The sequence below is a fragment of the Scylla paramamosain genome, chromosome 14 (genome assembly GCF_035594125.1).
Source record: "Scylla paramamosain isolate STU-SP2022 chromosome 14, ASM3559412v1, whole genome shotgun sequence".
NCBI classification, from domain to species: Eukaryota; Metazoa; Arthropoda; class Malacostraca; order Decapoda; family Portunidae; genus Scylla; species Scylla paramamosain.
In genome coordinates this window covers 23,944,526-23,958,383 of record NC_087164.1, presented here as the reverse complement: position 1 = coordinate 23,958,383, position 13,858 = coordinate 23,944,526, and the positions used below count along the sequence as shown (strand labels likewise).

Sequence of the window (13,858 nt, the reverse complement as noted above, 5' to 3'; positions counted from 1 at the left end):
TTGCAAGCTATGAAAGGATGAAATGTATCTATGGATATAAAAGAGAAGTTTAGAAAATTCTATTCTCCTGCCAACATTAACACATAGATCAGAGAACTGTATGTCAAACAAAGCACAGTAATCAAGAGTGTGTGCCATGGAAATTATTTATCTGAGAAGGGCATGTGGAGTGACAAGATGGAAGAGAGCACAAAAGTTTGTATGAGAGATGTAGTATGAGTGCCTGGGCAAGCAATGTAAATACATGAAAGCAGTGATAGAATGGATGAAAAGGAACTTGCTAAGATTGTACAGCCATACTGAGAGAGTGAAAAACAAAAAGTTTGTAAAGAAAATTTTGTGAGTGAAGTCTGGAAGGCACTAAATGGAGAGGAAGTCCATTAGGTGGATGGAAGGATCGAATAAAGAAGTACATATATGAAAGAAGTGTTAGTAGAGGTTGAGTTCATGAACAGGCAACAAGGGAATGTTTCCATATGGAGAGGTGGAAGCTCCCCTTCTTAGTACCACTCCCTTCAGGAAATGTTCCCAGAGGGAGCAGGACATCAGAGATAGATAGACAAATTGTTTTATGAATCCTCTCTCTCTCTCTCTCTCTCTCTCTCTCTCTCTCTCTCTCTCTCTCTCTCTCTCTCTCTCTCTCTCTCTCTCTCTCTCTCTCTCTCTCTCTCTCTCTCTCTCATATGTATGTGTACATGTGTGTGTGTGTGTGTGTGTGTGTGTGTGTGTGTGTGTGTGTGTGTGTGTGTGTGTATTTATCTAGTTGTGTTTTACAGGAAAATATCTATGCTCATGCTGTCCTGTCTCCATATCTATAAGCATCCAGCTTAACTTTAAATTCATGAATATTTTTTGCTTGTACGTACCACTGTTTCATCTAAGTTGTTCCATATTTCTATGTTTCTATTTGAGAAACCATATTTCTTGACATCTCTTCTACTTGCTGTTTTACTTGCTGTGTGTGTGTGTGTATTTACCTAGTTGTATTTACCTAGTTGTGTTTTATGGGAAAAAGAGCTATGCTCATGCTGTCCCATCTGCATATCTTTTAATATCCAACTTAGCCTTGAATCTATGTATACTTTCTGCATTTACTATCTCCTCATCCAGACTGTTCCATACATCAATACTTCTATATGGGAAACTATACTTTTTTTATGTCTCTTCTACAAGCACTCCTCTTCAGCCTCTATCCATGTCCATGTCCTCTAGTGTCCCATGAGAGAGAGAGAGAGAGAGAGAGAGAGAGAGAGAGAGAGAGAGAGAGAGAGAGAGAGAGAGAGAGAGAGAGAGAGAGGGAGAAATAACTAGATATAGTGCAAATGGTGAAAATGATAAGTACAATGAGAAGTACGCTGATCCACAAGATATACTATGTAATACATAAGTGCAGTGTTAAAATACTGACTGAATTTCATTTGTAGAAATATTGAAATTCACTTTTCCTTTTATTTATTTATTTATTTTTTATTTTATTTATTTATTTTTTTTTTTTTTTGTAGGATGCATATAAGCAAGAGAGAATTAATTTTGATAATAGATATAAAGCCATGTTTAGAAAAATGTTCAATGAGATATATCACTTCTTCTATGGCATCCTGGAAAAATAAGATGCCTTAATTTTATCATAATAATTAGGCAGGTAAAGAGCATTTTTATCAGTAATGTAGTTACATGACAAACATTTCCTATAAGCAGCATGAGTCTACTCATTGATGAATAATTATGTACACATACTTAAACACATTTATGATTATGTATATACAGCATTAGTTTGAAATGGTTACATAAGTTTTCAACATTCTTAATGTTTCACTGATGTGGTAGGTTCACATGTGTGAGCACCAACTTTCAGGAGATTTCTGTGCGCTCACAGTTATTGAGATAGTTCACGTGTCTTCTTCCTGTGCTAACTCTGCCATCCACTCAATCACAATTTTTATTTCATACATTAACATCTTAAAAACTCCAATGTAGCTTTATATCTCAACATTTTTTTTTTACTCTTTCACATGTCATTTTTAAATGTAATCCATCCCATATTACCTCTCAAAGCTTCTTTCACTGTGTATCTTAGTACATTCAGTGCCATTCTAGGTAGCCTATTCTTAGCTACTTCCAATTCCACAAATTCATTCTCATTCCATGCAATCATATTCATAATAGACATAATGCTCAGAACAGCCAAACTCTTCCAGAATTTTCACATTACATCATATTTACTTACTCTTATCATTGCTGCACTTGCCAGTCTATCAACCCAATGTTTTATATCCTGGTTTAGCTCATGAGAGGCCATTTTCTTTTGGTGTAACCTGTGTAAGTGAAATTGCTCAAGTAAAAGAGTATCAAGAAGCATCCAGGATTGAATCAAACTTTTCCTTTTATGCTGTATTTACACTAAGCAAGTAGAATTTATTCAATTCATGAAGAATTAGTTGACTCAAATAATTTTGAATTAGCACTGTTTCCACTGACTAAGCCTGAGTCAACACTCAACAGGCATCCTTTTAGGAGTTTGGATGTATACACCCTCCCTGAAATACCAGTGTTGTTGTGGCTGAGGTAGCATAGGAAGGAGTGTGTTATTGCTAAAGAATATTCCTCCTAAACTACTATTACTACTGCCACCACCACACCACCCTACCATCAGATATAAGAGACCAGCACTTACTCCAAGAGGCATTTAGACACAAAACATCCTCTACAGATGCATCACCCATCTCTAAAGCATCATGTGCATGTTGGTTATACTAGGGCTAAGCTAAACACCCTTGCAACACCCTTGCAACACCCACCATATATCCTAAAACTGTTATAAAGTAGTCATGCAATATATGAGTCCCATCTCATACCAAATTGATCAGGATGTTCAATAGTGAGGTGCTTATTTTTGCAATATATCACCATGACTGATGAAAAAATTGGTCCAGGTGTGTTAGTGGCTGAATCACCATGACTCAACATGATAAAAATTAACTCAAAATGCTTGGTGGAGTCAGGGAGCAAGATGATATTTATCATCTTTGATAGTTCTTTTCTTGTATATAAATTATGCCCTTTTAAGCTACTTCTAATTTTGTAAGTCTAGATAGAGCATTTCCAAAAATTGCATCTCTTGTACCATCAAAGCTCGGTGTATATAATCATTGATGTAGGAACCCTGATCCAGGACTGTCCAAGACCTAACTTATCAACCTCTGGGAAAGGATGTGGGTGTATCTTGTGGCACCCATTGGTGTATAAACTCAGCAGGGTGCAGGGCACTCTGTAGGAAGTACCCAGCATCTACTGTGGTCTAAGAATTGGAGTAGGTGTGAAGTAGGGAATGGTCTCATTATAAAGGGGCAAGAGTAAACTAGTATATTTTGTCAGGTATTGCTATGGAAGGATGTGGCCAGCTGTGCTTTGTCCAGGCTCTTGAGGTATAATAGGCTTGTCCACAAAACTAGCCCTTTCCACCAGGGGCTGTTGAGGCTAAGAGTGTGAATGATGTGTGTATGCTTTATATGGGTCATCCCATGTAGGGTTACCAGCCTGGTATACAGATCTTATTTATTTATTTTGTGTAATTCTAAATAAAGAATTCTCAATATATGTGTTTAAAAAGAGTTATAGCAAATTGAGTTCCAGGAGCTTCTTGATATTCTTCTCATAGGAGATATAAGAAAGTGGACAAGACAGCATTAAACACATTTCCAAATTTCATTTGTGAAGGGAATAAATGCTGTCTTTAAAGTTACCGTTTTTTTTTTTTTTTTCTTTTTTTACTTAATGTGTAAGATGTGCACCTGCTTCCTTTTCTCAAGTGTGTGTGTTCACACAGTATTACCTATCTCAGTTTCACCCATTACCAGCATTGCATGTGATAGCTTATCTCTCTCTCTCTCTCTCTCTCTCTCTCTCTCTCTCTCTCTCTCTCTCTCTCTCTCTCTCTCTCTCTCTCTCTCTCTCTCTCTCTCTCTCTCTCTCTCTCTCTCTCTCTCTCTCTCTCTCTCTCTCTCTCATTGAAATTGTTAATATAAGACTAACTACCTCATTGTAAAGTGATGGAGTAGGATAGGTTTTTCTCACTATTCTAATTTTATGCATTATTATTATTATTAAATTTTGATGATTAAAGTCTGTTCACATTCTTCTAATGAAGGTATGGTTAATTTACACTGTTCAAATTGCCTACTGTTTTCAGATTCTCTTGATACTTGTTAATATTTATGTTTCCTTTGTTATTAATTTAATGCAAATATTATTCTTTTACAGAGGCAATTGTGAAAATCATCGGCTTGCGGCACCATTACTTCACTGTCCCATGGAACCTCTTTGATTTCATCCTTGTCTTTGCATCTATAATGGGAATCCTCTTGCAAGATGTACTTACCAACTTCCCTATCAGTCCAACACTTCTCAGGGTTGTGCGGGTCTTCAGGATTGGCCGCATTCTCCGTCTTATCAAGGTATCTCCTATTTCCCTTTTTAATCCCATGCATCAATTAATTAATCCTAGGGTGATGCATTACAACCCTGCAAGTTTGTTGTGGTGGATGGTTGCCTCCTTTGGAGTATATCAGTTTAAATGTTGGCTCAATGTTTGTGCAGAGTGGCTTGTGGACTATGTTGATTTGTTCTTGCAAGTATGTCAGTATGGATCCATGTTGGTTATCTTCTTTAGATCTGTTGTTGAATGAAATCATTGTTTTCAATTTGCTTATTGGTCATTATGAGGAGGTTCCTGCAGCTTGTATACATATACATATATGACTAGTTTTGAAGCTTTTATTACAAGCATACTGAAGGTAATTTCTCTCTCTCTCTCTCTCTCTCTCTCTCTCTCTCTCTCTCTCTCTCTCTCTCTCTCTCTCTCTCTCTCTCTCTCTCTCTCTCTCTCTCTCTCTGATCAGTAAGAATACAGAGTTGAAATTTGAAAGAGTAACATGTGGCAGGAATGGTAAATCATCTTTTCTTATTTCCTTGCCTGTGATTATCTCTACCATTTTTTTCTCTCCCCTTTTTTAATTTCCTAATTATCATCTTATGTTAGTAAAAAACTTTTGTTATGAAAGATGTATGAGTTGAACAAAGAGGGAAAGAAAGGTTTTGTCAGTGGAGGGTCATAGACAGAAGGGATGTTGTAAGTGTTATGAATCTCTGGGTGAGTATGGAATGTGATTCAGATTATGTTGAGTTATTTTTCTTTGTGGATTGTAGAGTTCTGATTTTGTATATTTTAGAAAAACAAGACAATCTTAGAATTTAGGAGAGTATAAGAGATAAGGAAATTCAAAGTGTATGTCATAAAGAGTCAAATGATGAAGTATTGTGTGAATGAAAGATTTCTGCTAATATATTTATCATATTTAGGTGCAGATGCTACATTAATGTGTATCATGGAGACATTTTTTCAGTTCTCTTAGGTAAAAAGGAGATTTAGGAACATTTAGAGAAGAATCACTTGTGAGATTCTTTGCTAGGATAACTTTACCAATTCTCTTTAATTTTTGCACATATTTTGAACTTTTAGGCATGATTCTCAAATGTGAGGGTGAAAAGGATAAAGAAAATAGGTGTCTTCAGAATGAAGGACCTGGAAACAGTCACTGATGGTACAGTAAAATCCCTCTCATCCGGCATTCGAGTATCCGGCAGCTTCAAGTATCCGGCACATTTTTCACCGAGCCTTAAAATCAATAAAAAATCAATGTGTACTCATAAAAACGATTAAAATTCCCGCGCGAGGCATACTTTGTCCCCTCGCCACCAGAGCGCACTGCTTCGCACCACCCGCGGCCCACTGCACTGTGTTTACTCAGTGACTCAGTCCCGCGTGTGCACTATTTATCGCCCGACGCCTTCATCATGCCTAAAGTTGTAGAAAAGAGGAAGCGTGTTGTGCTTACACTTAAGCAGCTGATCAGATCAGCTGATCTTTGTTATGGTAAGATGCATGAGTGTAGGGTGGTAATTGTGGACATAATTTCACTTCTATTCAAGTATCCGGCAATATTCAAGTATCCGGCATGTCGGCGGTCCCGTTGATGCCGGATAAGAGGGATTTTACTGTATTACAAATCTTTGGAGAGGACTGGAAAAGAATAATGATGAATAATTAATATAGTGTGAGAAGGACTTAATCAGCAAATGCTGAAATGATCTGGATATGTGAAATGATTCTCAGAAGAGGGAAGCTACGTATAACCAGATGCTTGCTGTGAGATATATGTGTGAAAAGTATAATACTGACATGGCAATGTGTTTCGGGCTATTAATGAATTTAGAGAAAGTATTTGATAGAATTATAGAGAAGGGTTTTGAACTCTTGTGATTGCATGCACCAAGTGATACATTGTTAAAAGCAGTTAATATTTGTTATGAAAAGTAGAACATGTGTTAAAATGAAAAGTACCTTGAATCCATTTATTATTTGAGTAGTGTTACAGCTGGAACATATGATGTATTTTAGGCTCTTAAATGTTTATATGGATTGTGTTTTAAAGGAGGTGAATGTGAGAATGTTAGGTAGAGTTTGAGTCTGGTGAATTCTGATGGTAGTCTTGGTAGAGAGTAGATTCTGAATCAGCAGCTGTTTGCAGATCATACAGCACTGATAGTTGATCCTCATCTGGTAGAGGAGTTTGAGTGCAAATTCAACAAAGAAAATTGGAATTTAATAAGACTAAGGCCCTGTTCACATGAGGCGTTTTCAACCATGGCAGCCACCGCAACGTTTGTGTGTGTGTGTGTGTGTGTGTGTGTGTGTGTGTGTGTGTGTGTGTGTGTGTGCCAAGCAATGCACAAACATCTTTATTTTAAACAGAATTTTTATTATTCATATTCTCTATATAAAAGTGAAAAAGATAGCATTCAAAACACCAGATGACAATGGAGCAGAATACAAATGAGGGAAAAAATAGGACACTTGTTCTATTTACATATTTCTAGAATAATGGATGAAAAACCTAACTAAAGTCAAGAAATTTACTGGAGATGAGAAAACATACACCTGCCATTCACCTGACACACACATTTAAGCTTTCTGTTATTAAATAATTTACTACTCAAACATATCAAGGTACTCTGAGTGTGTATCAGAAATTTGACTTGCAGTCTCACAACAATCTCAGTGTGGAGTATCCCAGTGTTGCCATGGTAACACATTTTCTCTCCTCATTGGTAAGGGTTGCAAGCAATGAGGAAGCACAGTGCCTTCCAACTGCAGCAGCTGCCACCCTGTGTGAACAATACCATAGCTTTCAATGTATCTCAAACCACCTGCCAACAAAGCATTTGCAAGGGGTATGGCAGTACTGCTGCAGTTTCATGTGAATGATCCCATAGACTATCATTGACTTTCCTACTGTGTGTTTGCTACTGCACATTTGAAAGTGCTTCGTGTGAACAGGGCCTAAGAATTAACAGAGTGTACAAGGACATGGATACTAAATAACATGAAGATGAATGTAAAGTACTTTTGAAAGGTAAGATGATTGAGGACACACAATGCTTCAATTGTTTTTAAGGCCAAATGTTGCCATGAACAGAGTAGATGTAGGGATGAAATTTAGAATGAATGAAGCAAAACATAAAAAAACAAAGAAAAATTGCTCATCTTCTTTGCTAACAGTAACAGCATTGGCAGTATTGGTATTGGCTAAAAATGAAGTATCAGTATCAATATCAGTGGAAAAAGTGTCATCAGTATAGTCCCACTTATTAACCAACTATTACTGGTTATGGGATGTTTAAAATGTAGAATGAGGTGGTTAACTTTTGGGTTAAGTGTATTCTAACTTCTCTGTAATTAAGCAAAATCACTAATCCATCACTCTACAGGTCCCAGTGATGCCAGATTAGTGATTATCAACCTCTGGTACAAAATAGATGAAGGGGCTAGACAGCTGACAGGGTTGACTTATAGTACAATTATGAGACTCAGAATATTGGAGGAGAGAAGAGATCAGTTGATTGTAATAGAGATGAGGCACCTGAAGAACATGTGTAGAATAACATGTATCAGTTGAGTAAGAAATAAAGAAATATGAAGGAGAACTGGTCTTGAAAGAGAGTTGACTGACTAGGCAAAACAATGAGTTTTTAAATGCTTTGTGTTTGTAGAGGTATAGTCATACCTATGTGAAATTCACATTATGTTCATGGCATGCTTCATACCTAACCTCAAGCTTGGTCCCAAATACATTCTAAGCACCAGTACCCAGACCATGTGACAGCTCTTTCTTGTTGGAAATACTGGTATGGACAATGCTATGAAATGTGAACATACTCGAAAATTTAATAGATCAGACTTGTCTGACTTCAATTGCTCTGTAAAAATTCATAAATTATGCACTGTCCCCTAATTGCACTGGCAACATTGCACCACCATTAGCAATCAAGATACTGATGATATTGTACCTTCCACCACTTAGATTAGGTCTAAGTGATGAATACACAGAAATTTGCCATTGATTTAATCTCTATCTGCTGTCCAAATTATATCACTATTGGTGCTGCAGCAACAGCTTGTTTCTTTCATGATTACCAATATGCATGAATAAAGTAAATCAACTAGATTATCTTAGAGCAATCTCATAATTTCTTTGCTGCTCAAAGTCCATAAAGCACTAGTTCTACATTATCTGCTTCCATTTTCCAATTGTTTCTCATTATCACTGTTATTCATCCAAAAAAGAAGTGGTTCCCATGCAACATGCAGACAATGAAAAAAATTGTTTCATTTGACCAACTCCTAATATATTTTCCTTTTGGATGGTTCTGTGAGATTTAAGTTTAGGACAAATGCATTCAGATCATGCCATACAGTCACTTATGTCTTAATTCTGTTTGTCATTTAGTCATGCCTCACACTCAGCAGTTCCATTTGTTGTGTTTAATCAGGTGAATAGCAATCACCATTTGAAGGCAGACTCAAGCAAGACAGTCTTCCATAAAGTGATTAATTTGTACCTATCAGATAATTTGGTGTACCACCACCTTGTTTTCAGCCCTTTCTTGAAACATAATAGTGACTGACAGACACTTTTAAAATTATGTTGTGAAACAAAATGCTGGTTTGAAAGTTACAAAACTGTATTGATAATTGTATTATTGTGTGATATGAATGCCCTTAACTTTGTTTATTTGTGCCACTGTTATAAGGTCTGTACTTTTCATTTATCTCTTCTAGCTGACTAAGAAGTAGAGACAGTTGGTCTGCACTGAGCTGGTGTGCTGCGGGTGATTTCTTCACTATCTTAATTTCATCTACTTGATAAATATTTTATAGTATTTTTTGTAGCTATTGTAAAGTGACAGCTTTATTTTGAATTGGCTTACATTTCCTTCAGTTTTCTTCATCTTTTGATATTGGTGGCTATCAGAAGATCAGTTAGCAATTCTTGAGTGTCTTTTCTGTTGTGTTTTGAAGACAGAGATAAGGATTTCATATACAGTGGTAAACATCCTGATTGAAATTCAACCAAACTCACTCTTTTTCAAGCACATTTGATTTTGCTTGGAACAGTAAGGTCTGCCAAGTGTGCTCAATAGTTATAAAGGAGATATCACACCATACTATAGTGAAATTAATGGCAACCTTAACATCTGTTAATACTGTTTGATTGACATAATGAGTTGTGTATTTGCTTTGCCATTTACAGACAGACTAATGACAGTGTGGCAATGATGTAGTGATAAGTTGTTTCATTGATTAGTGATACATGGCATGGCTTAACTAAACCTAATGCCACTAAATAATTCCTTAACCTCTTTGTAGGCATATTGTATACAATACAAATATAAACCCAGATGTGACAATGTAATGTAAAAAGCTGTTTGCTCTCTTTGTTGACCTTGACTGACTGTAACAACATTACTTTCAGATTCCTCTTATTATTGCATCTGCTAGGAAATTGGGAAGCAATTAGATAAATTTAAGCACTAGTTTAGAAATGTTCTTTAGCTTTATATTTCAAGAAAGGGTCAACAGGAAGGTGGTGATAGCCCAAATTAATATAGAGATATGTAGTCAGTGAACACCAATCTTGCGTCACAGTGACACGTTGCTCAGGGAGTGCATTGCATAAAAAATGGGCTGGGACAAATTGACTTATTAGCATCTCAAGTGCATCTTTCTTTCTTACTCATGGACATAGCAACAATGACTAGAATTAGTTTCCAGAGTCAGTATTCATTGTGTCTTTGGTGACGTCACTGACTTTTCTCAGGTTGAAATGCATTACGTTTTTTTCATGCTGTGGTATTTATAGTGATGAATGCAAGGCAGACATGTCACAGTGATGTCATAATATCATTCAATCATAGACCTTTACCTGTCAGGGTTGAATGGTGTCCACATAATAGAACATGTGAATTAGAAAACACAAAACATCCAGAACCTCATATTAAAATTCATTAAGGAAGGCAGTGAGGAATCTTCTTTTCACAGCCATGGTAGTGGCATCCCCACAGCTTCCCTTCAACTGCCTTGCCATAAGAGTCAGATTAGAGTCCAATTATCTTCATAGAGATGCTAGAAGCTGTGGGATAAAGATAAAGGGATACCACCATCATGGTTGTGAAAAGACAGTTCCTCCCTTGCTGAATTTTTGAATGACATTCTGGAAGTTTCACATTTTAAAATTTACATGTTTTGCTATATCAACACCAAAGCCCAACATGTGAAGATCTATGACTGAAGAATAACACCGTGATGTGTCTGCCACGCACTCATCACTACAAACACCACAGCATGAACAAAACATCATGCATTTCACCCCAAGAGAGCCAATCACACATCACCAAAGACACTGTGAACATTGACACTGGTAACCTGCTTAATATTGGTCATTGCTGCTATGGACATCAGTGAGGAAAAGAAAGTCAATTTTTCCCAGCCCATTTTTTATGCTTATTGAGAACCATTAAGTAAAACATGCTCCCTGAGCAACTTGTGCTGTTGCAACACAAGATTAGTTTTCACTGACTTCATGTAAATTCTGGAGAATCTAACAGAATAAAGGGAGAACAGCCAAGATGAATTAGAGAAAAAATCAAGGAGTGCCACAAAAAGTTGAACTGGTCCTTAACTAAACTAAACTGTAAATGGTTGTCCCTTAGCTTCATGTCTATCAGCAAAGAACTTTTCATCCATTGCGAAACATTTCTGGTATTGGATTAAAAAAACTACAATTAAATCATGTTTGGGTTTTCTACATAATAAACATGATCAAATATGAGTGTTAATTTCTCCATAAGCAACTGTATTACAAGTTCTTATCTTACAGTAAATTTTATAAAAAAACAAGGACATTTTGTAAAATAAATCTATTTCATTAAGACTTCACATACAAAGTTCTCACTATTTGAAATCATGTTAAAAAAACATATATTTACAGCAAATAAGGATGCGTGCCTTGAAAAAAATTTACTCATCATTTGTACTTCAATAAGTAGAAAATTTTTTATAGGAAATTTATTTTGGCCAAAAACTGATTCATTTGCATCACATGGAAATACATGTACTGCATATTATGAAGTACATTTATGTGCTCCTGTCTTCATATCTTGTATATAAATGAGAGTGTGTGTGTGTGTGTGTGTGTGTGTGTGTCAGTGTGTTTGATTACTTTGTTATATTTTGTAGGATTTTAGATACACTCATGTATTCCTTTCTGTATATTTTACCATTGTTCAATTTTATTTTAAACCTATATGCTGCATGCTTGCATCTCTTCTGTCTCCATTCTACTAGGAATATGAACATAACTGTTATGGAAAATGCTTCCATACTCTCATGTACTCTTTCATCATCTATCCTTAAGTATTCTCTTTACATTTTCTTTGGTGCCCCCATCTCTCAAAATATTATCATTAGCTTTCTTTCCTTCTATCTCATATGAGTAATTTCTTTCAAAATTATTTTCTTAGTCTTGCTTTTCAATCAAAATATTATCATTAGCTTTCTTTCCTTCTCTCTCATATGAGTAATTTCTTTCAAAATTATTTTCTTAGTCTTGCTTTTCAAGTAAGTCATTGTTATCCCTTTTTGTTCCCTAAATGTTTCCATTATTCATCTTTAATATACAGTTTCCATTTTCTCAAGTATTTAGCTTTAGTTTTAATTAAGCACATTATATATATATATATATATATATATATATATATATATATATATATATATATATATATATATATATATATATATATATATATATATATATATATATATATATATATATATATATATATATATATATATATAATCTTTAATTCCAATTTCTTTTACTTGTATTTATTATCCATCTTTTATTCTCCCTGTGCCTCCTATTATTTGTGATTTTCAGATACAAAATTAACACTACAAATGTTATTTGTTTCCCTTTCTGCAGTTCTTTAGAATCTTTCAGAATCCTGCATGGCTAAAGCTTTTATAGATAAATCTTGTACAAGAACACCCATTCTAGTCTTTATTTTTCTGTCATCATTCTCTTGTTTTTATGATACAATTCCTGAAGGCATTATATCACATCTTTGCAATCATTCATATTCACATTTCCTCAGCTGCTTTCCAAGTGGTTCAAACAGCATCCCAGGTACTGCAGTTCATTCATAGTTCCTTTCTAGTCTTGACATCTTTCACTTTTAGGAGGAAACATCTATCTTGATTTTGAACTTTGATGTTATACATGTAATCTTAGATAATTTAAAAGGAAATAAAGACAAATTAATCTTGTATACTTCATCCTTGATAAAGTTTCATCTTATTATCTCAGTTCAGTCCCTGACAGTCTTTTACCTCATTGACCAAGTGTGTGTTGAATACATATGTGTATGTGTGTTTGAGTATGGGTGTGTGTATTTACCTAGTTGTAGTATACAGGGCCTAAGCTACACTGATCTGGTCCTGTTTCATCATGTATATTTCTCCAGTTTTTCTTTTAGTTAATGTACATTCCTCATGTCCATCATCTCTTCTTGTAAGCTGTTTCAGGTATATGTATTTCTGTGAAGGAAGCTGTAATTTTTTTACATTCATAATTCAAGAATTTTCCCTCCCTCAACTTTTCTTGTGTCCTTTCAAATATCCAATGTGTGTTTGTGTGTGTTTGTGTGTGTGTGTGTGTGTGTGTGTGTGTGTGTGTGTGTGTGTGTGTGTGTGTGTGTGTGTGTGTGTGTAAGCAGAAATGGGTTAATGTGTATGTTTGTTTTCACTATATGATTAATTATTTTTCCCCTTTTTTTTTTTTTTTTTATTTTACTAAGAGCAGATTCCCTTATAATGAATAATCATAAAAGATACTATTGATATTTATATTATGTCATTTTTTTGCAAGTCGATTATGGTGCAGTAACCTCTTTTTTTTTTTTTTTTTTTTCTGTTTGCAAAATTACTCATTATGAAAATTGCAGGTTTCCTGGTGTACCAAAATTAATATAAGATGTTTTTTCAAAATTGAAGGTCCAAAGAGATCCACTGATTGACTCATTTTTCATTTATTGCTTGTTGCAAGAGATATTTCCTGTTCAAGTAAATATATTGACATGTAGCATTTGTATTAAAACTAGAAATGTGAATTTCCTGAATAAGTGAACATTGCTCATTTCTTATAATAACAGCTTTCACCACATCAAATTTTTTTTACAAGCTTTGTTGCACAAATTGGAAATGAATATTTAACATGATATTGTCACTTGGAAATTTCTGTGCTTATAACAATATGAAAGACTAAATATTATTCAAGAAAAAATTCTCAAACTATTTGTTCTGGTAGCATATATATATATATATATATATATATATATATATATATATATATATATATATATATATATATATATATATATATATATATATATATATATATAT

General features: G+C 34.8%; 1 protein-coding gene and 1 long non-coding RNA gene across 3 annotated transcripts in view; one reads left to right on the top strand and one right to left on the bottom strand.

Moving 5' to 3' along the window:
- LOC135107049 (uncharacterized) overlaps positions 1-13,858 on the bottom strand; it is a 79,159-nt gene that overhangs the window by 3,214 nt on the left and 62,087 nt on the right. The window lies entirely within an intron of this gene.
- The window catches only part of LOC135107048 (sodium channel protein 60E-like), a 264,723-nt gene that overhangs the window by 221,894 nt on the left and 28,971 nt on the right, over positions 1-13,858 (top strand). For both annotated transcript variants that reach the window (XM_064016638.1, XM_064016639.1), the window contains exon 29: positions 4,261-4,454. In XM_064016638.1, coding sequence (XP_063872708.1) covers positions 4,261-4,454 — 194 coding nt within the window. The remainder of the gene's footprint in view (positions 1-4,260; positions 4,455-13,858) is intronic.